At 35.1% G+C, this 21,785-nt stretch overlaps 3 protein-coding genes across 4 annotated transcripts; all 3 read right to left on the bottom strand.

Annotated features, from left to right (window-relative positions):
• Positions 1–70: 70 nt before the first annotated feature.
• Positions 71–4,777, bottom strand: LOC101222029 (nucleobase-ascorbate transporter 1). Of its 2 annotated transcripts, XM_004149226.3 has the most exons (14): positions 4,366–4,744; positions 3,352–3,449; positions 3,003–3,179; positions 2,483–2,583; positions 2,325–2,400; positions 2,039–2,098; positions 1,769–1,956; positions 1,585–1,681; positions 1,406–1,492; positions 1,273–1,331; positions 1,083–1,174; positions 921–998; positions 670–830; positions 71–580 (listed from the first exon to the last, which is right to left on the bottom strand). In XM_004149226.3, exons 1-14 carry the CDS (start codon positions 4,439–4,441, stop codon positions 368–370), a joined length of 1,563 nt encoding a protein of 520 aa, XP_004149274.1. In that variant the 5' UTR covers positions 4,442–4,744; the 3' UTR covers positions 71–367. The 2 variants fall into 2 exon arrangements, 1 of the variants encoding a protein (XP_004149274.1); XR_004217853.1 differs by lacking the exons at positions 71–580; positions 921–998 and having other exon boundaries at positions 698–830; positions 999–1,174; positions 4,366–4,777.
• Positions 4,778–10,612: 5,835 nt separating this feature from the next.
• Positions 10,613–16,273, bottom strand: LOC101221794 (probable plastidic glucose transporter 1). The gene is made up of 12 exons (XM_004149225.3): positions 15,766–16,273; positions 15,561–15,684; positions 15,151–15,351; positions 14,970–15,069; positions 14,418–14,530; positions 13,679–13,772; positions 13,450–13,606; positions 13,071–13,217; positions 12,904–12,977; positions 12,247–12,335; positions 11,301–11,415; positions 10,613–11,117 (listed from the first exon to the last, which is right to left on the bottom strand). The coding sequence occupies exons 1-12, from the start codon at positions 15,974–15,976 to the stop codon at positions 10,920–10,922; spliced, it is 1,623 nt and encodes a 540-aa protein (XP_004149273.1). The 5' UTR covers positions 15,977–16,273; the 3' UTR covers positions 10,613–10,919.
• Positions 16,274–16,926: 653 nt separating this feature from the next.
• Positions 16,927–19,748, bottom strand: LOC101204646 (trichohyalin). Its single transcript, XM_011658783.2, has one exon. It carries the CDS (start codon positions 19,617–19,619, stop codon positions 17,199–17,201), a length of 2,421 nt encoding a protein of 806 aa, XP_011657085.2. The 5' UTR covers positions 19,620–19,748; the 3' UTR covers positions 16,927–17,198.
• Positions 19,749–21,785: the final 2,037 nt, after the last annotated feature.

The raw sequence follows: 21,785 nt of genomic DNA, 5'->3' as shown, positions 1-21,785 counted from the left end.
GTGACAAACAAACTAAAAAAATGTAAACAGTTGAATATTAATAATGAATTTGAAGAACGTAAGAATACAGGTTCAAACTAAAATAACGTCATTATACTTTTTTTGTATTTTTAAAAAAGAAACTGAAGAACCCTAATTTGCGACATATTTTATTGCATCTACAAAAGCATGGATCAAATTCTCTAGAATAATGAAGGACCCATTTACAAATGGTCCACAAAAAAATGTGAAGACAAAAAAGATTGAAGCTTTGGCCCAAGGGTTCTCTCTTAAAGCTGATTTGAGTAAGAGAAGAGAAAGGAAAAAAAAAATTAAAAATTAAAGCTAAACTGAAATTCAAATTCAAATTTAAATTTAAATTCAAAATCTAAGTTGGCGGGAAAAAACGGTTGAGATTGAATGGCAAAGTATAAAACTCTTCATTTCTGTTGTCTCCTCTAAAGGTTCTGAACTTCACCCACCATGGCATTCCTCTGTCTTTCTTTGATTTCTCTACTTCCAATGTGTTGTCAAGAAACACTGCCACTACCAACGCCACCGTCACCGGCGATGAGAATATTGTGTTAAGAAATGCATTGAACTGCAGTTCCGAAACAAGCCCCACAATGTTACCACATAGACAAATAAGCAATCAAATGGCTGGATGTTTTAGTAGGCGTAAGAATTTACCCATTCCGAGTTTGTATGGACGAGCCCACGCCGGGCTGGGTTCCAGTACTCATTGAAAAACTGGGGAATGGATAATCCTAGAAACAGTGAAAGTCCTGTGATGATGAGGTTTCTCATTGAATTCATGTTTGTGAACTGGAGAAATGATAATCCAACTGAAGCTGAGAGATGGCATAAACAGGTTTCGTTAGGTATAGTTTAATTAATTATGTGAATGAATGAACGTTGGGGTTCATGTTTTGATTTCATACCGACAAGGCCGAAGAGAACACAGTAAATTGCAGCAAAGATGGGTATAGGTATGGATGCAAAGACAGCTCCAAATTTACCTGAAAGAGAACCATCAAGTCGTAAAATTGCTCACGATGAAAGGTGACAGCTAACTTGGGTTTCATGATGCAGTTATTACATACCCAAGGTAGAGAAAAATATCATGAAACCAGCAGAAATTTGAACAACCCTTCGACTTCCTACACGGGTAAGCCCGAGAAGTCCCACATTTTCCCTGCAATATACAATGGCAACAACGATTAAGTTCATTCTTGTCCCAAAAAGGGAAGAGGATGACAAATAAAACTCATCAACTATAAAAATCCATCTTACACAGCAACAGTTGCACCAGTGCTTGTTCCAAAGAGACCATTCAGCAAGACACCAATCCCCTATCAAAAAATAAACCAAATTCTCATTCCAATCACGTTCATACACGAAACAACAATAGAAAACCACAGCTTACCTGCCAACCAATGCCTCGGCTAAGTACATAAGCAGGAGGAGGAGTGGCAATTGCCAAGCGAGATGCTGCCTTGTATGCACCAGTGGACTGTTATGGAACGTGTTAGAGTCAAGAACAAGTTTCAGGAGCATCAAGTTTTAATTATAAAGTTATTCTCAGACTTTGAGAAGGAGAAATACCTCAACCATTGAAACAAGAACAGCAGCCATCATAGCAAATGAATGACCTGCTGAAAATGTAGGAGGCCCCCATTGCAAAGGATATGGAAACTTGAACCTGAAACAGCAACATATTCATATGTTCTTTTTTTCACTATCAGCAACTTTATACATCCAACAATCAAGAGAAGGAGTTTCAGCTCACCACGGAGCAGTAGTAATAAGATTTGCTCTGTCAGTTCGACAGCTTATTTGGGTTTTCATTGGCTTGTTTCGATAAGCCCCACTTGCAGTTAAGATAACTGAATAGATCCAAACAATTGTGACACAGATCAACACAGGAAATCTCTCAAAAATTGGAAGATCTCTGAAGGGTCTCACATGCTTTAGGTACTGCAATTTCATGATACCCATAGGGTTAAAAAAGCAATATATACTAAGAGTACCGACTGCAAAAGAGACAAATGTTGTTTACTTGTGATAGTCCAATGACCAGTATCAGCATGGGCAAACCAATTTCCACACACTCCCCCAGCTGAAAAAGAAAAACTTTTCATTAAATCTTAAGAACACTTGCTTGTCTTGGTTACAAATAAGCAAACATCAAATTTTGATCTCACATGATACACGTTCAGGTTTAAGGAATTTTCAAAATAACTTCTAACTGAAGTTGGATAGTAAGATTCCATATTCTAATGGAAGCAGAACTCAGGAGGTAAACCAAAGCTTAGAATTAATTCCTCTCATAGAATCTAACCTACCACTGGAAATCCTCGTTGAAACAACCCGAGACCAACCAACCCAACAACAGGTGCCATGCCCAAGGGACTGAAGAAACTACACACATAAAGCAATGACATGATTAACAACATTGATAAGTGAAAGAAATTCACATAATTATTTCATTTGAAAAATGTACCGTGAGAGTAAACCCCAAATTTGGCTGTAACCAAGAATGATTTGTATGCTTGAGGCTACAATTAGAGCTCCTTGAATGGCACGCATCGTATGTAAAAATCTCTGCAAACGAATCACATGGGAAGATCTCTTTCAATACCCTATCAAGTGAAGAAAAATATCAAGAAAAATGTTTGAAAACAAGGAAAATTTGAAGTTGCAGTTTTGTTGCTGCAACCTTGGCTGTGACACAACTATTACACTCACAAGCATGTAATGTTGAAAAGCATTCAATTTTTGGTGGGTGTAGACACAATCACTGTTCTCACCTTTCTTATGAATTTTCTCCTTCAAAACAATTTTAAGGCACAATGATTTCACTTGTCACATCATGACCCTTATCACTAGCACCATTTTCTTTGTTCTGAAGAAAAAAAATGAGGATGGCCTTTCTTGCACTACTCTAATTGAATACTTATGTATGCACAAACTACGTTATTTTCCTTCCCATGAATTATGATAGATGACGATGAGAAACTTACTTCATGAGAATCGCTAATCCGTTGCAACGAAGAATCTCCAACAATGTAAGCTATAGGAATAACATAGGCAAAGGAGCCTCCAACTACAGCTGGTAATCTAGTTCCAAAAAGTGCTTGGAGAAGTGTATTTAAGCCAGCTACAAAAAGAAGAGTCTGTATAACTCGTGCTTTGTCTCCCTGAACAAATATAAAATGAGATCAATGGAGTTGGAGTGCAAACGAAGGAAGATAATGACTTCAAATTCTATACACATTTTTGCTAATGTGAGATTAAAAAGAATGGTTATATGAAATGAGAACTTATTCGAAAACAAGTTCAGAATGAAATGGATGAAAAAACAAAACTTACATTGTCTCCACCCATTGCTGGGACAATTAAGGATGGAATCATCACATTGGTGCCTAGCATCAGAATGTAATTCTGGAAAGCTAGGAGAATGGTTTCCGCTGCAAAATATCACCATTTTATAAACTCAAAAAGAAAAGTAAATCAGGCATTTCTTTAATGCATCAGAAACACACATAAAATCTGATAATTGAGTTTCAGGGACCATAGCCATTCACAAATGAATTGTTGATGTAAATTCCAATATCATCACAAAACAATGCTTTGTTTAATAGGGGATGAAGAAGAAAAGTAAAAGAACAAAAGTCATAGCCACCCAAACACTTCAATGTCAGAATGCTGACAAAAACAAACAAGCAATTATTATTGAGATCATTCAAGAAAAAAAAAATGCTGAGTTTTGGCAAAGATTTAACAGAGTATGTCAGAAATCCTCAAATAGGTTAGCAGTTTTTATGTATCAAATTGAAAAATGAAAGCTGGATTATAGTTTAGCATGCAAAGAAGGAACCTTTAGAAACTTGGAATAATAAGACATTCCTCATCACCTACCCTGCTGTCAGATTCCCATTCCATTCTTTTAAAATAATCTCAGCGACAGCAACAACAAAACGACGAAAAACAATTGTTTTTCAAAACAATAATGTACCTAAATTTGAAGTCCACATTCCCCCTCAAAAGAAATTCCCGAACAACCTAAACAGAAGAAACTTGCACAATACGTACACTTCTCAAACACAAGCAAATGCAGAGACCAATACAAAAATGGGGAGAAAACTCATAAGAATAGAGCAAAATCCACCATTCCCTACTACAGTTCATGTCAATAAAAAGAAAAAAAAAACAACCCATCATTCTAATCATCAGTGTGAAAACCAACCGACCATTTTCAGGACATGAAAGGCAATGAGTGGTTTTCAAGAACGAGTCTAAGGTGAAACAGAGAGAAGGGAAATGGAAAACTGTCAGAAAAGAGAAAACTATAAAGAAAAATGAAAAAGGGGAGAAGGGTTATACCCCAAGGAGGATTAGAGTCTATGCAGTACTCAAGGTCTTGAAGCTGTTCCATGGGAGGGTGAGTAATGTCAGCCATTGTAATGGGGTTTTCTTCTCTTTTTTCTCCACAGTCAGAGCTGTTTTTGGTGAAGGAAAAGATCAGAAGGAGGAGAAGGAGAAGAAGAAGAAGAAGGTAAAGTGTAGAGATATAAAGTGAAGAGGAAAAGCAAGAAGGAAAAAAATGAAAAAGAACAATATGCAAAGCAAAAACCCTCCAACGCCAAGCCTCTATCTGTGCTGTAGTTGAGAAGCTTGTTTTTTCTTTTTCATTTTTTTTTCTTTTTTCCCTACGAATTACACAATTGGAGTATGATGAGACAAGAAAGAACCCTCATTTATGATCATAACTACGAAATAGCCATCCGAAATTTTCATATACATAATTGGATAATACAAGTAATAAATGGCCTGCATAGTGGTGTACCCTACTACAAATACATCTTCTTTAAACCCTCACCGGTCACTACCAAAACCATCTCAAACAATTCCAGATTCAACTTAAAATGCTACAAAATAAAATATATTTAAAGTAACTTTTGGGTTAAAAACGGTTTTGGTCTAATGCCATTGCACTCAGTATTTAGTTTTTAAATTTTACACTGAAAATTCTTTATCACAATTATGTGAGTATAATATATTTTAATTACTTGGTTTGTAAAAATTGCAACTTTAAGATTTACTTTTCAAAGAATCTGATGCCTCTTCTAACGGACTTTTCTTTCTTTCTTTTTTTATAATTAATTTCTTCTATTTTCCAGGTTATTTTTCTTTTTTTCTCAAAACTAAATCGCATTATGTTTCTTTCTATAGTACAACAAATGGAGATGAGATAAAATTGAGCATCCAACTTCAAGAGAAGTAACACATATTTTACCTTTGAACCATGTTAATTTTAAGTAAAGATGGAAGGTTAGTTAGAAGTTTAAAATCCAGTCATTTATGGCTGTTTGACTGTGAAACCAAATGTAAAAATGGTATTTGAAACAAATATTAGAAGGGGAATTTTGGGTATAGAGATGGAAGATGAGAAACAAATGGAAGTAGGGAAGAAGGAAAGAGAGTAAATGGTAAGCATTGAATGGAAGGAAGAAAGGGCGTTTAAGCTGGGTTAGGTCATAATTTAATGGGAAATTCCAATTCTTTGGAGGGGCAAAATGGTCTAATTAAACAAAATTGGAATGTCAAAATATACAAAGAAGAAGAAGAAGAAGAAGCACTTTCGGCTGAAGTGAAACGGCCTCTTGAATACTAAGAAGAAAAATAAATAAATTATAATATTGGGATTTAAAACCAATAATATAGAAATGAATTAAGAACAAAAATTCCACCCCACTAGCACTACCACTACCACTAGCAGCATGGCATCTCCACAATATCCGATTCCCCCGGAAAACTAAAATACAAGAAAAGTGGAATTTAGCCCTTTTCTTTTCTTTCTATATATATATATATTTTAAAAAAAGCTTCCAAATCCAAACCTAATGCTAATCTAACTCTGCTATGTAACTTCTATCTTTCTATCTTTCATTTTCATTCCTCACAAGATAAGAATCTCTCTTTGTTTCATTTTATGCTTAGTATGATATTTCTTTTCATATAATATGTTACACAATTTCAACACCTCATTCTCTTCCTCCAACAAACATGCCTTCACCAATTTATTTATATTAATCATACAAATCCAACTATTTTAACTTGAAAACATATTTCTATTAATATTGAAATTTTGATCAAACTTGAACACTTTTGTCAAATTCGTAATTATGTTTTTCTCACTTGATCTCGACACCAAGATTATTCAAATTTTTTTTTAAAAAAAATAGACGTAATCTACGAATCCATTTCAACGGTGATCGACACCGAGATAGTGTGTTTTAAAAAAAAACGAAAACAAATAGTTTTATCAAATGACCCAAATACCCTTAAAAGGCAGAATGTTAGATATTATCACAAAACCCTAAATCCCATACTATGCTCATTTTGGCCGAAAACTAAACGAGTTTGCTTCCAAAATCGAACAAATTTATCTGATTTTTGCTCCACCAAATTTCAAAAAGGCATCATTGAACTTAAATCTCTCAAGGTGAATTAGTTTGAACGATTCCATAGTTTAGGGTTTAGTATTTAGTTTATGTTTTTAGTTTTTAGTTTGAAATATGAGGCGGATGGGAATGTTTGTAGTTGATGTTTTGATGTAGTTGGATGTTAAGTTAATGCATGTGGTTTTTTCGATGAATCTCGGTCATTTCATCAATATGGGCCCACGTAGATAAGGAATCCCGACCAAGATCTATTAAATTGTCTCGAGATTCGTTGAAGAAGTCTCAAGATTGTTGTGTTTCACATGCATTATTTTGTGGGGTAATCTTACGAATGATCTCACTCGAGATTGGACTGAGATACATCACATAATGCATGTAAAACTCTTATCTTGTGGCATCCTTGTGCAATATTACCTAAGTTGAATTGGCAAGTTATGTTGTTTTCGACCGAGATAGCCCCAAGATTGGTTCAAGTTTTAGGATAGGTTATTGATTGTGCTTTGTTGCGTGTGTTTTTTATTGTTAAGATGCCTATGATTTTACGTGTGTTTTGCAGGCTTTGGATTTTAAAATAATTTTGCTTACAAGCTTTTGTTCCTTGGGAAGATCAGCAAGAACAGCCTCAAAGAAATGGAGATTTAAAATAATCTACGTTATATTAGTGTTAGCTATTAAATGGAGTGTTTACTATGCATCTATCAAACAAGCAACCAACAACCACCTCAATTCATATCCTCAAATTTTGTCATGAAATTAACTTAGCCACCATGAATTTTGATGGAGAAACATCAAGACAAGGTGAGACTGAGGAAGAGGAAGATTATAGAGATAGAATGGAAGAATTTGAAGAAATATAAGATCAGCACAATGATAGCAAAATGAATTCAAATTAGTCATATCAACACTATACCAAATGTTCATCACTCCGAAAATGTTGCAAAGGAAACTAATTAATAAGGTCTTATACACATAATTTCGTATTCTTGGTAGCATGATAATTGGTCAATAGTTAAACATAATTGTAATCAATTAGTTAAATAATACGACATTTTAGGGAGCAATATCAAAATTGGAGATCCAAAGGGAAAGAAACTAATATCTCGAGGTAGTTTCGACCGAAATAAGCCATAAGGTTGAGGGAAAAGGGTTTTGTGAGGATATCGAACATTCAGGCTTCCAAGGATAATTTGGTCATTTGATAAAACCATTTTTTAAAATTAAAAAATGAATGCACAATCTCGATGCCAATCGCAGTTGAAATGGATTGGAAAAAATAAAATTACGAGATTTAAAAATTGTGCTACTTTTGAAATGTAAAACCAAAAGTGTGCTACTTCTCAAAATTTCCAAAAAATATTTGTAGTTAGTTGTGTGTGTGTGTGTTTTTTTATACAATTATGACCAAATTGAGTATAAACATATTGACATATAGTTTTTCCTATCCATCTTAATGTTAGAGTTTCGATTCTTGTACAATCACATAAACTGTCAATATATGTATGTATATGTATGTATATAATGTGTAAGTACAAAAACTAACGATAGGTATTTCAAATATAACAAAATGAAACAAAATATTTATAAAATATAGAAAGTTTTTTAAATTATATACATTGATTCCTACTTATAGACTTCAACGCATTGATAGACATCGATAGAAGTCTATCAATGACTATTAAATGACTATTAGTGTCTATATTGATAAAATCTAAAATTTTGTTATATTGTATAAATATTTTTACTAACTTTGTCGTTTACAATAATATTTTTAGTTATAGAAATGTATGATGAATTTGTATAATTTAATTATATTGAGTTAAAGTAATTTATTTCATATTGACATTTAATTTAAGTTAATTTTTATAAATATAACAAAATATCAAAATATTTACGGCACACTAACAAAATAAAAAAGTTCATTATATTTTCATAAATTTCATGTTTGCACTTGATAATTTTTCACTTTTTTTTTCTTCTTTGCAATTTATTCACCCTCTCTTTGTATTATTAATTTCTTAATATTATTACTTATTCTTCTTCATATTCTCACATGTTCTTGTTCGTGATTTATTTATTTCCTCGTCTAGAATTTCTTCATTTTTCGTCATCTCTCATATATATTTTTTCTTTTTCACTTCTTCAAATCCTCACTTGGTAAACAATCTTCGTCATCTCTCGTATATTTTATCTTTCAGATAAACGATCCCGTGGATTGTGTGCCAATATCTTGATACACAGTCTTGAACAAAAACCGTTTAAATCTTGATACATGATCGTGTACCAAATCTAAACGATATTGGTGCACAATTTTGTGCTAAATATTTGATCTTGGTACACGATCATGAACCAAGATCGTTTAGATTTGGTACACAATTGTTTGTCTTGACATGTGATAGTGTACCAAAATCCGAACAATCATGTATCATTTTCTACATAATCGCATACTATGATCGTTTAGAAGAATAATTGCACGTACGTGTGGTGGGTGTTGATACTACCTATGTGATCGTGTAGGGACACGATTATGTATCATGATTGTTTTAGTAGAATTACATGTAGCATGTTGTTGATTAATCGCGTGTTGACTGAAACAATTTTTATATTATCTATTGTGGGCTTATGATATTTTGACGACTTGTTATATTTTTTAAAAAAATCTCTTTAATTTACCATTTGTTATAATATAATTATTCTAGAATTTATACATTATTTGATAAATGTTTACTTTAAATATCAATTGTGATTTGAGAAGGGATGTGACAAAGTACAATAAAGTGGAAGAATAATAATTTTTAGTAAACGATTAAGAAGGTAGAAGATTCTAGAAAATTTAAATGAAAGTTTATAGCCATCCACCTTTGCTCATTAGAATAAATAATAAAAAAGCATTATTAATTATTTTATCAAATAAAAACTTAACTAAAAGACATGTTTCTTTGGTACGAGAGCTCATTTAACCTTAATTTGGAGGTTTCGTCTCTTTGTTCCGATGTTCACGATAGACCTAAAAGACATGTCTCAACCAATTGAGTTAAAATTCTTTAATTTTAAGAGTATATCGTCTCGATGAGTTGAGTTAAACTTTAATCATGGTTTAGCCTTAATTTGGAGGGTTCAGGATATGGGTCCAGGGTCCACTTGGTGGGGTCATTTTGTTTAGGTCCAAAAGACCTAAAAGGGCAATTTTTGGGGACTTTAGGAAAGCAAAATGGAGCAAGTTTCATGACTCACATTGACAGATAAAAAGAACTCGAAACAGCAATATATTCTTCATTGATCATATCAATACCAATGGCTCAATTTCAGTTTCTTCTTCTTCTTTCTCACCTTGAACTAAGTGCCCGTCTTCTTCTGCTTCCAAAACCGTCGCTCTTTCTTACCTGTGATTTCTGTTTTCAAAAAACCCACCAACAAATTTTGAAACTTTCAACCCATTTATATCAGATCGGTACAAATCCCATCCTTATCCAGGTTTGGACAAACCCTATTCAATTCATGCTATGTTGTTTCAATCACAAACCTGCATCCAAACACCTGCTTTCTCATATGCCTTCCCAAATAAGCCATTTCAAAAAGCCTCCCACTTCCAACTGTGTTCATCTTTGCTTGCATTTCACAAAATCCTGTGATACAAAAATGAAAAGAGAGAATCTCACTTCTTTTAGCTGAGCTTTACTCTAATGTCCAAATTACCAAACTGCCCTTCTTCTTCTTCTTCTTCAATAGTTTCATTTTTTTTCATGGAAGTAATAACTATTAATAGGAGCCTGTAAATGAAATTACATGTAATTGACAACCATGTGGAGTTATGGATAAGGACATTAGTAAGTACTAGTTTGACTCTAATGAAGCATTTAAGAAAATGTGTTAACTTTAGAAGTAGAATTTTTTTTAAAGGGAATATTGGTACAGGCATTAATTATCTTTTGGAATAAAGTCAGGGTTGACAGATGAAGAATAAGAGGATAAAGGATTCCTCTATCCTTATGTATTGCCTTTCGCTCTTTCTTATTTCTTTACTTTATGGCTATCTTTCTTCAGTATATGGCCCTCAAGGACACCACAATAGTAACAGCTTTATTTTTTTGTCCAAGGAAAGCGGGGGGAACTAAACAAAACCCATTATTTTGAATCCTAAAAATAATGTCAGTGTCCAAACTTGAAGGTTTTCAAATTTGAATTTTGTATGTAAAATGACCCCACTGTATTTTGTGTTATCCATACATAATTCCACATAGAGATATAGAATCAGAGAGAAATGAGAAGTTTAGTTTAATTATACAATGTAACGTTCCTTTCGGTTGACATGGGAGAAATTTGAACCTCTAACCTTTTCATTGAGGGCATATGCCTAAATCTATATATGCTAAAATAGTCGGGCGACGACAACAAGGCATTTATGTACAATTTTTATTTCGTATCTATAAAACAGAGCAACAGTTACCCATTAAAGTGATTAGGTCAATCTCTGTATTACTTGTCACTGCCATGGAAGTTGGTATTCAGTGTCATTTCGATCTCCTCCAAAGACCTCCCTTTCGTTTCCACTAAGAAATACTTGGAAAATATGGCTGCCACTAAGGAGAATGCACCAAAGCTAGCATAAACTGGAGCAACTCCAAATGTTTGGACCAAGTCGAGAAAGAATAGACCCACTAAGAAATTGCATACCTGGGGATAGTGTATAAGTTGGAGGAATAACATGAAAACAAAGTAGCATCAGCATTGAAAGAACCCATAAAAGTTTATATTAAAGAGACTACTAATGTGGAAAAAGGCAAGAACATTTTGTGTTTCAAAACTTCGAAAAAGGTGCACTGATTTTGCTAATAATCAGTTGTACTACTTGCTTACCCAGTGGACTGCAAGGCTAAATGCCATGATCTTTCCTCGTGCTCGGGTGCTGCTAAGCTCAGGTATAATAATACCAGTCACTGGACCGGCTCCAATTGCAAAGGAGAAGATATAACTACGGAAATGAGCAAACAAAAGACAGCACCAATTATACAGAGTACACTCATACAACAACACATGCTAGAGATGATAAACAATCAGGAATTGCTTAATCTTCAACCTTGACGTCATCAAAGATTATTAGTTTCCATATAGCTTAACCTTACAAAGCAAGCAAGAAATACTCTGAAACCAATACATTTTCAACACATCCATCATCACAAAAGAAGACCTCAACAAAATATGACAGTATTGTCATTCCAACATCCAGTAAGAACTTAAATTTTTTCTTGGCTCATAACTTGAGTAGATCAAATGTTAGGAAAATAATACATATTCTGAAGTAGCAAAAATGTTGCATTTTATTACAATAATAAGTTGAGACGAGCAAAATTCAAGGAAAAATACGGATTTATTTGTGCACCAACGTGAAGAGATGGTAAAGCGAAATTCTATTTTAACTCAATTAGAAACAAAAGAAATTTGTTCCTGCAATCCAGAGACAGAAACAATAAATTCCCAGTCCACATAATCTCCCTTCACCACCAGAAGTACAATGATACTCATAAAAAGAAAAATCCTCGTATTCTCAATAATCTCTCTCTCAAAATTTCTTGGAAGAAACAAAAAAAACAAAGACATAAGTCATTTTTTTTCATTTATTATTTTTTTAAAAAAATATGATAGCCTATGTTTTCTTTTAAATGTTCTCCTCCATGTCTCACCAAGCTATTGAATCGTTTTCTAAAAAGAAAGCCAATTCAGTCAATATCAAACAGACAAAAGAAAATGAAATTAAGAATGTGCAGAGTTCTGCCTCTATCATAAAGAATAAGCAAATACTTACGCAATAGTTCCTACTATCGATAAATTGTGACTTAGTTCTTCATCAAACTGGAAACCAATGGTAGAGACAATAAGTAACATTGAAACTGCCTGCACAGAGATAAAAGTTCAAGAGAATTAGGGTCCCGTGTTATAAAAGCAGACCAGAACTCTAGTTCATCATTGATGGTAGAGGAAAAAAATAACTTCCATCTTTCTAAAGAGAGAAATCAACATTCAACAGCCTAGTTGATCTTCTTTGACATAACAATACAATTTAAACGAATGGGTAGGCGGTAATATGCAACAGCCATGTCATTGCATTTTCACTCGTAAGATATTTATGCATCTTGTGACTTATGATGTGTTTTAGCAACCTTTTCCCTTATACGTGTGTGGTCATGTCTTGAAATATCTGTCATTCACTTACTATGCCCAAACCATCATGGGTTAGCCTGGTGGTAAAAAATGAAACATAGTCTCAATAGCCAACTAAGAGGTCATGGTTTCAATCCATGGTGACCACCTACGACCTACCTAGGAATTAATTTCCTACGAGTTACCTTAATAACCAAATATTTTAGGTTCAGGCTGGTTGTCTCGTGAGATTAGTCAAGGTGCGCGCGTAAGCTGACCCGGACACTCACATATATCATAAAAAGAAAAAAAATAAACTCACCATGCCCAAATAGCTTCCAATTAAAAGCCTCTGCCTCCCTTGCTTATCCATCAAGTACAACGCACAGAGAGCACCTGTTGACTTCCTGATTAACAGAATGAATACATTTTCCAAGGAAAGATAATTTGTATACAGAAAGTTTCTCGAAAAAGGAAATTATTGCTTACCAGAAAAATTGGTAATTCCAATAACTAAACTGGCTACAGCAACATTTGTGATTCCAACGTCTTCAAAGGTCAAAGATGAGAAATAGAGAACTCCATTTATGCCAGCAAATTGTTGAAGAAAGAAAAGGGCACCTCCAATGAATGCAACTGAAATTAAGGAAAGAAAATTGAAGATCATAAAAGTACCCTTACATTGTTAAAGTGAATGATTAGACCTTTTAACTAAACTACTAAAAGTAATCCAGCCAAGTCAAGCTCCCATATAGAAGGCAATCATTATTAATGGGTAATGCATACGCTTGTCAATATTTTTCGAACAAAGACATAAAGTTACATCACCTGAAATACTAAACCCTACTAAAAGGGATCCTTCTGGTACCTCTAAAGTTTTGTTCTTCGAGAAGCACTGACCATCCACTGTTCAAATCACTTCCATCATTCCTTATTACAGACTGGAACTCTTCAACTGCTCTTTCAACTTCAGATTCTCCCCATAGGTTGCGAATAACAACTCTGGTTTCATCCAGTCGGCCAGCCTAGAACAGCATATGGAACCTCTAAAGAAGCTACTGATTAAATTCTTGTCTTTCAAAAACTTAATGTCCTACCTTGCTTAGCCAGCGTGGACTTTCAACTGCAAACTGCATGCCAAATGCAATAAAGAATCCAGGAAGACTTGCAATATAGAGCATTGTCCTCCACCTGAAGGCAAGATATGCTAAAATTTATTTCAAATTGCAGCAAGAAAGGCCACTGGAGTAAGAAGTTCTAGCTCTCCTACTTGAAATTTCTTCACATGCATAAGTACAATGAAGCTGGATAACTTAAGTTCCAAGGAAGCAACCTTGCCTCTAAAGTATGAGGTGAAGACTTGAGCCAAAAGGTGTTATTAAAGATGTTAGAATCTTAGAATATTTATGGAAAGATTATAGGAATATTTTCCCTAATTCCTAAATTTTTTCCTCTTTTATTCCCTTGTATATTCTATTTATTCTCCCTTAACAGAAAATAACGAAGAAAAATATTGTGGTTTTTCTCCCGGTACTTGGGTTTCTACGTAAAGTTATGTGTTTTTTGTCTCTACTTTCAATTAAACAAAATGTGGACGAGACATTTTTTAGAAAACGATTTATTTGCACAAACAATCACAAATGCCAAACATTTAAAGGTATTAGTTTCCCTGTTCCAAAAAATTTAGAACCCAAATGGAAGATGTTGCCAATAGATCCCTCAAGAAGATGGTTAAAGCAAGTTGTGTAATAGGAAGTTGTTATATGATGAAGTTACTCAAGATGTTTATCTCAGTACTATTCGAAAACAAAACCAAAAAGGGAGGAGCGCATGCACCAATGTGGATCGTTCTCATATGGAATTCCCAGAAAGAGTGAAGCAATAATTCCAAGGCATGTTCCAATCTGGCACAAGCCTCCAAGTGTTCCTCTATACTTTGTTGGAACAACCTACATCAACAATTATAAATGAGAAAATAGAAATAGAGAAAGAAAACCTTCTTTTTACAATACTTCTCAAAAGAAGAATGGTTCAATCTTTTCCATTTATTTCAATTGATAATAGAGAAAACAACGAAGCACCAAGGAAATTAGGATCTTTCAGGATAAAAGAAAAGGGCAAAAAAATGAATATAATGAAATCATAGAAATAAAGGGAAGAAGGGTTTAACCAGACTCTACAACCTTTGACAGTCACGTTTACAAAATTTGTACGTCTGATCATTTTTTAAGTCTATGCCTCCCTCAATTATAGCAGTGGGAAGCAAATGCGGAAACATCATTGCTTCCCTAAAGCATTTTCTTCAAAATATCTAGCATTTGCAGTAATGCTAACAAACAGAAATTTGAATGAAAAAAGTACAGAGAGAGCTTAGAAGTAACGCACTACCTCAGAAATATAAATTGGAACAAGCACTGTATTAACTCCAATGCCAAGGCCAACAAGAAATCTTCCCCAAAGTACTTCATCCAAGGTCAATGCTTGAGCGCTGACACAAATACAGCGGGTCAAACAGTGATAATCTGCTAAAGAAAACACAGTCAGTATACAGTTACACAAGACTAAATACCTCAACAGCGCTCCAAGAATCAAGGGTATTGTTGCAAGTTGAAAAGTACGCCTAAAGCCTAGTTTATCAAGCAGCGAACCAGAGCTTATACTTCCAAGAAATGCACCAACAATAAAAATGCTCACAACAAGTCCCTCAAGGATTGAGTTCCCCTCAAAACCAAGTTCTCGAGCAATAGAAATAATAGGACCATTCATTACTCTGCAAAATATTCATCAAAGGGGTAAATAGCCTAAAGCAAACAAATGTGATCATGAATTCAAGTTCCCCACGATCCACAAATGCCTTGAAGTAAAATTTGGGTCATGATAAACACTTGATTTTGATTCTATCTACACATTAACAGACGGCAGAGCCATCGTCATTTCCATCTACAGAACACAAACCAAATATTCCTAATATAGACTTACCCTATGTGGTAACCGAATAGGAAATTAGACATGGAAGCAACAAGAACATGAGGAAAAGCAGGCAACCATCCTAAATCGAAGCTACCGCCAACTTCCGCTCGCAACAAAATACCTTCTTCACTCTCTGCAAAGATTCAATGTGCTGAAAATTCAGTAACAACATGCCAAATAGCTTAGTGGAAACTCTATGGAACAAAAGTAGAACCTGATTTTCCGTCCTTCAGCTCCGGCAACTGTTTGTTCGTAGCCAATACCTCAAACTTCCTAACAGAACGAAACATATAACGGAAACCGGAACGTAATGGGAATGACCCATGTCCGGAAAGGTCGTAGGATGGAGGTATTGAGTGCCGACGAGCGATGGTGATCGCCGGCGCCGGTGGAACCGGGAAATGAAGAAGGGGAATGACCCTCATGAAACGAAAAAAGCCAAGAACGTGAGAGAGTTATGGTTTAGAAGTACAGAAGACCCACATCAGGGATTTGAGCAAAATGATGGATTCACCCATTTTCATGATATTTGTTGAAGATGAAGCGAACCAGAAAAGGACCCACTGAAAGAAGACTCCATTTGTGTGCACGTGGTTGATAGGGTTGACGATGATTACAGATTTTCTCCGATTCAATCCGCGACCAACAATCGATCCAATGACACACGATGGAAAGTAGCGGGATTTTTGTACAAATGAACACAAATAGATTTTTCTCGCTCATGTTACAATTCTAGTTCGAAACGACTTCCTTAAAAAGGAAAATTAAATTTTAAGAACGTAATTAATCAAATTTAAAACTCGTTTATCTTTTATATATTTTTTAAGTTTAAAATTATTAGGTTGAAATGACATTAATGATGTTAAAATAGAAGAAATAATTTTTTTTTTAATTAATTGTAATTTTCATTTTAAATTAATAATTCATTTATTACTCTAAACATTAACTATTATGGACTATATCCCATAAAATTTGAAATTTTTGTAGAGATTGATCAATCGGTCCTAATTTAAATATGAAATTTGGCAATTTTGGCCATTTTGCATAAAATTTGGCAATTTAACACATTTTTTTATTTGATTTAATACACATTTAACAATGTTTTTATTTTAACACATAGAATTTGACAATTTTGTAGGTTTTTTCTTAATTCTAATATTTTTTTCTTCCCATTTAATACAATTATTTAAACCTTTTCTGAGATATTTTGTTAATATTAGTGGATTGCAAATATTTGTTTGATTAGTACTCTTTCCAATGCAGATACTTAACCATGTGTTACAGGAAATAAGTAATTATAATTAGAACAATAACTCAAAGTATAACATTGACTGGAATGGTTTCACCTTCCACCCCGAATGTTGAACAGGGATTCTTTAGAAATTTAAGAATCAGTAAGATTTTCAAAGATCTAAAGAAGAATCAACAGGAAAGCCTTCAACAATCATCATATATGTAATAAGAATCATATTACGTCAAAAACTTCTAGAATAACCGTTATATACCGAAAAGATAAAAATGGACTACCTTTCCAGTTTGAATCTGCACAAACAGAGACACAAAACTTAAAAGAGTAAACACCATCCATGGAAGCAAGCTAGTCATGATTCAAAGTTAAACTATACAAACTGAGTCCTGGGGATCGAATCATTCATTTGAAATGGATTCTGAAGTTTCTGTAACTTTCTTATTTGCAAGTGATTCCCTCAGAGTTTTCACTTCATTTCCAAATTCAAGCAGCCTACTATCCAACGAACTAACCTGCTGCAGATGAGCATGAAATATGTCAACAAACTTGTCTTCCAAGGCTTTGAACTTCTTCTCAATAATTAAGCGGTTTAGTCTATCTTCCTCTGCCTGCTTCAAACGTATCCTTTCCAGTTCCATGGTGCTCAGAACAAGACCACCAGAACCAGCAACATCTTTGTAGAGTGGCTCATCGGATTGTGGGCATCGGGTCCTATAGTCTGCAAACGTTTTGTTTGTTTCCCTCAATGCCTTTCTGTAGCCGTCCAATAGATTTCCCATAACATAGAGCTCGCGCTCAAGCCGGTAAATATCAGATTGCATCTTCTGTTGCTCCTCATACTTTGTCTTTCTCAAATGTTCAATAAAGGTCTCTCTCTGCTGCAGCTCGTGAAGCAAGTATTGCTGATTCATAGTGGCCTGCTGATGAACCTGTTCTTTCTCTGCGTACATCATCCTTGCTTTATCAAGCCACTGTTGTACGTTATCCATACACTTATCATAGTCAAGAGGACCTTCGCTCCTTAACCTCTTGTTCCCACCATTAAGAGACTGAGTTGGGTTGTCAATATCAGGATCAATCACTCTCTTGTTGTTACTAACAAAAGGTATACATCCACCAGAACTCATTCGGTTATCATCTCTGGGAGGTGGAAGAAATTCAACAGAAGAATGACCAGGTAAGTCAAAATCTGAGTTAAAGTTAATTGGCTCTGTCATTTCTTGAATAAATTGGCTAGGAGGAAACCCATCAATGGCATTACTCCTTGGCAACAGGCGAAACTCTTCTTCCTCCTCCTCTTCTTCTTCCTCTTCTTCCTCCACCTCCTCCTCCTCCTCCTCTTCCTCCTCCTCTTCCTCCTCCTCATCTTCTTCTTTTCCTTGACCATCCCCTTCTTCTAATTCAGCTTTCTTCTCATCCCCAAAATCAAATTCCTTGAATTCATTTGTATTACACCTCCTGAACAGAAGCTCTGGGGCTCTACCTTTTGCATCCAAAAGCCACTGACCTTGTTCTTCTTGTTCATGTTCATCTTCTTCTTCTACTTTGTTTTCCATTAAATCCATCATATCCCCAAGACTATCTTTCTCCTTATGATCAACTTTCTCGACATTGTCTTGCCCAAGGCACAATTCAATATTGTGTTCCTCCAATTCCTTAACCATGGAGTCATTGTTCCCAACTAGCTTTGGACTCTCATTACAAACTCCATCTTCATCATCCGGTTCTCTCTCCTGTTCCAGTTCTTGCTCCTGCTCCTGCTCCTGCTCCTGTTCCTGTTCCTGCTCGACCTTCTCCTCGTGTTCAACATCTTCTACCTTAGGCGCTTCTTCCTTCAATAAATCTTCCCGTTGTGATCGGATCAGGCACTGCAAATGTGAAGCATAGTAACAATTCACCAACTGCGGAGATTGCATCAACTCCTTTTCCACCATAAACCAAATCAAACCTGCCCAATCAACTCGCTCAAATTTCCCATCCTTGATCACCTTCGTCCAATGCATTATCTCATTGGGCATCATCCAAGTATCTTCATGTAAGAGCAACCAGTTGGACACAAAATCTTCAATAAAAGCAATCGATTCCTCAGATGCAATAGGCTCTTTCTTACCATTGTCCACTAACGTCGCTCTCCTCACTGGCAACCGCAGCGCACGAGCCAAATCAGCCCGATTGACCATAATTCTATTCCCATTAACATAACTATACCTCTTGTTGTTGTTAAAATTCGCAACCAATTGCATAAGAAGATCTTGTCGTAAAGGCGTATCAAACTTAGTATGAACAAAATCCCACAAGCCTAATCGATTCAAAAGCTTCTCGTGACTGGAGAAATCAAGAGTTTTAGCAGGCACAAAAGGAATAGGTTTGAAAGTAGAAACCAGAATCTCAAGCTTCTTTTGAGATTTCTCCTGAAAGAATCTCTGTTTCATCCAAGACTTCTTCCGCTTGGGACCCCGTCGAGAAACAGAGGAGGGAGAAACAAGCGCATTGATATCGGCGAGTCGAGGAGAGAGAGCAGTGGGCTCACCTTGGTCACTAGGATCATGATCATTGATGAAATCTTCATTGAGTTGAAGTTCTGAATCTTGGGGGTCAGGTTGTGGGGAATTTTGTTGGGGATCGGGTAAATCTAGGGTTAGGGTTTCAGAAGATTGAGGAGGATGGTAGTGGTTCTGGGGGTCGTCAACTGGTGCTTCCGCTGCTTGTCCGGGTTGTTGGTGGTCCATGGAATTAGGGTTTTGAACAGGAGAGATTGGATCTTCTTCTTCTTGATCTTCAGAATGAGATTGGGAAGGAGAAAGAGCGGGAATCGCCATAAGATAGGAATTTGGAGGGACAAATAAGATGGGGTAAATTTGGGATGAACACGAAAGTGGAGGTCAATACACTCAATAGTCAAGTGATTCATTAATTGGCTTTGCATTAAATATTTTACCACTCTAAATGACGACCCAGTTTTGGTTCCATCACCCCCCGCACTTTTTCTTCTCTTTTCCTTTTCCTTTTCCTTTTCCTTTTCCTTTTCTCAAATTGACAAATTCCTAAATAAACAAAAACATCACTCAAATTATGCACTTCAATTTTAGTTTTTTCTTTCTTTCTTTTTTTAATTATTCTTTATGGTATAATTTACATTGTGTTTTAAGCTATCCATGTTCCACACTAATAAATCAATACTAACTTAGAAAATGGAATTTCATTTGATGTTATCTATGTGTGTTCTACATTTGTATACGGCCTCACGTCCAAGTTGATAAACAAATAGCATAAACCAATTCACAAGTGAGGTGATCAATCTCGTTAAATCCAAATATTATGTCATATCATTATCATTACCATTATGTTTATGTTTATTATGCTTATGGCTACCATTATTGTTAATGTTTTAGAGAAAACAATGAATTTTAACACGCTTAGATTCATTGTTGCTATTATGGTTATGGTTTGGTCCTCTTAGGTAAAGTTAACCATAACGGTAATAGTAAATTTGACAAAATTTCTAATTTTAAATAATGCAATTATTCACACGATATTTCCAAAAAAATTTAATTTGTGAAGTTTAATTTGTGAAGTTGAACTTGATTTTATGCGATGTGGTTCGATCTCTACTATTTGATCCTCCTCTGATTCTCTTTTGGTCAGATTCTTACTGATTCTCGTTTGAGGAAGCATAACACAAACTCTTGGAATAAAGCTTTTATCTTCAAAAGAATTTCAATTTTCATATTCTTTCTAAACCTTATGTAGAAGAAAATTTATGGCCCCCACAAATGAAGAGAACTCCTCTATTTAGCACACCTCGATCATTCTTCCCTCGTTAAGCATAATTGAGGTATGAAAAAACATTCTCTCCTTCTTTTTTTATTTTTTAATTTAATTTTTTTCCTTTTCTTTTTCTTTTTTCTAACTTTATGCCCCTTCTTCTTTATTTCTTTACAAGAGCTAGAATTTTCGCGTTTTTTTTTTTTTTTTTTGCTTCAAAACATATTCTCAAAAGGTGAGATCCTTTTTCTTTCTTCTTCTTCTTTTTTGCAACCGTTTGTAGGGATGACTCTGCTATCAACGATGCAACTTCTACTATGAATGATCAAACATTTTTGTTTTGTCATCATTCTGAAGAGGCGGAACTGTACCATCTTTTTTTTGGAGACAGAGGTAGAGTTGCACCATCGTTATCATCTTGGAGAGGCGAAGACAAAGCGCACCATATTGTCATCATCTTGGAAAGAGGGAGGAGGAGTTGAACCATCATCGTCATCTTGGAGACGCAGAGGCAAAGTTGCATCCTCGTCATCATCTTAGAGAGCGCAGGGGTAGAGTTGCATCATCATCGTTATCTTGGAGAGGTGGAGGCAAAGTTGCATCGTTGTCATCATCTTGAAGAGGCAGAGGTAGAGTTGCACCATTGTGATTATCTTGGAGAGCCAGATGCAAAGTTGCCTCGTCGTCGTCATCTTGGTGAGAAGGAGGCGGAGTTGCATCATCCTCATCATCTTGAAGACGAGTGATAACTTGTAGAAATATCAGTTATTATGACCTTTTAGGTAGAATAATGAAGCCAAAACGTATAACAAAAGTGTCAAAACACATATATTATGTTGAAAATCCATAAATATTTGGAAATGTACTTTACATAAGCCTCCATGTCTATTTTACGATAATTTTAATGTCTTAACGCAAGATTATGAATAAAAGAAGAATCTATCAAATTGCAAGGGAGCTCGTGCAAAGGATAGGCAAGAAGATGGGAATGAGATCTTCCTCACTTAGGCTACGGGCTTTCACTCCACAGATTGATCGGAGAAGATGAAGAAGTACTTCACAGATGATGGTAAAATCATTGTCACCAACTCTCTAGGTTTTGGTCTATTAAGACCTTTATGACTCATACAAGCCTGCTTTTCTTGGTGGTGATGAAGCTTCTTATATAGTTTGTTGAGATTTATATCCTAAAACTCGTAGATTGTAAATATAATCTATTG

Source organism: Cucumis sativus, chromosome 6 (assembly GCF_000004075.3).
Source record: "Cucumis sativus cultivar 9930 chromosome 6, Cucumber_9930_V3, whole genome shotgun sequence".
NCBI classification, from domain to species: domain Eukaryota; kingdom Viridiplantae; phylum Streptophyta; class Magnoliopsida; order Cucurbitales; family Cucurbitaceae; genus Cucumis; species Cucumis sativus.
The sequence above is the reverse complement of the archived record's forward strand: the minus strand, read 5'-3'. Positions and strand labels throughout refer to the sequence as shown.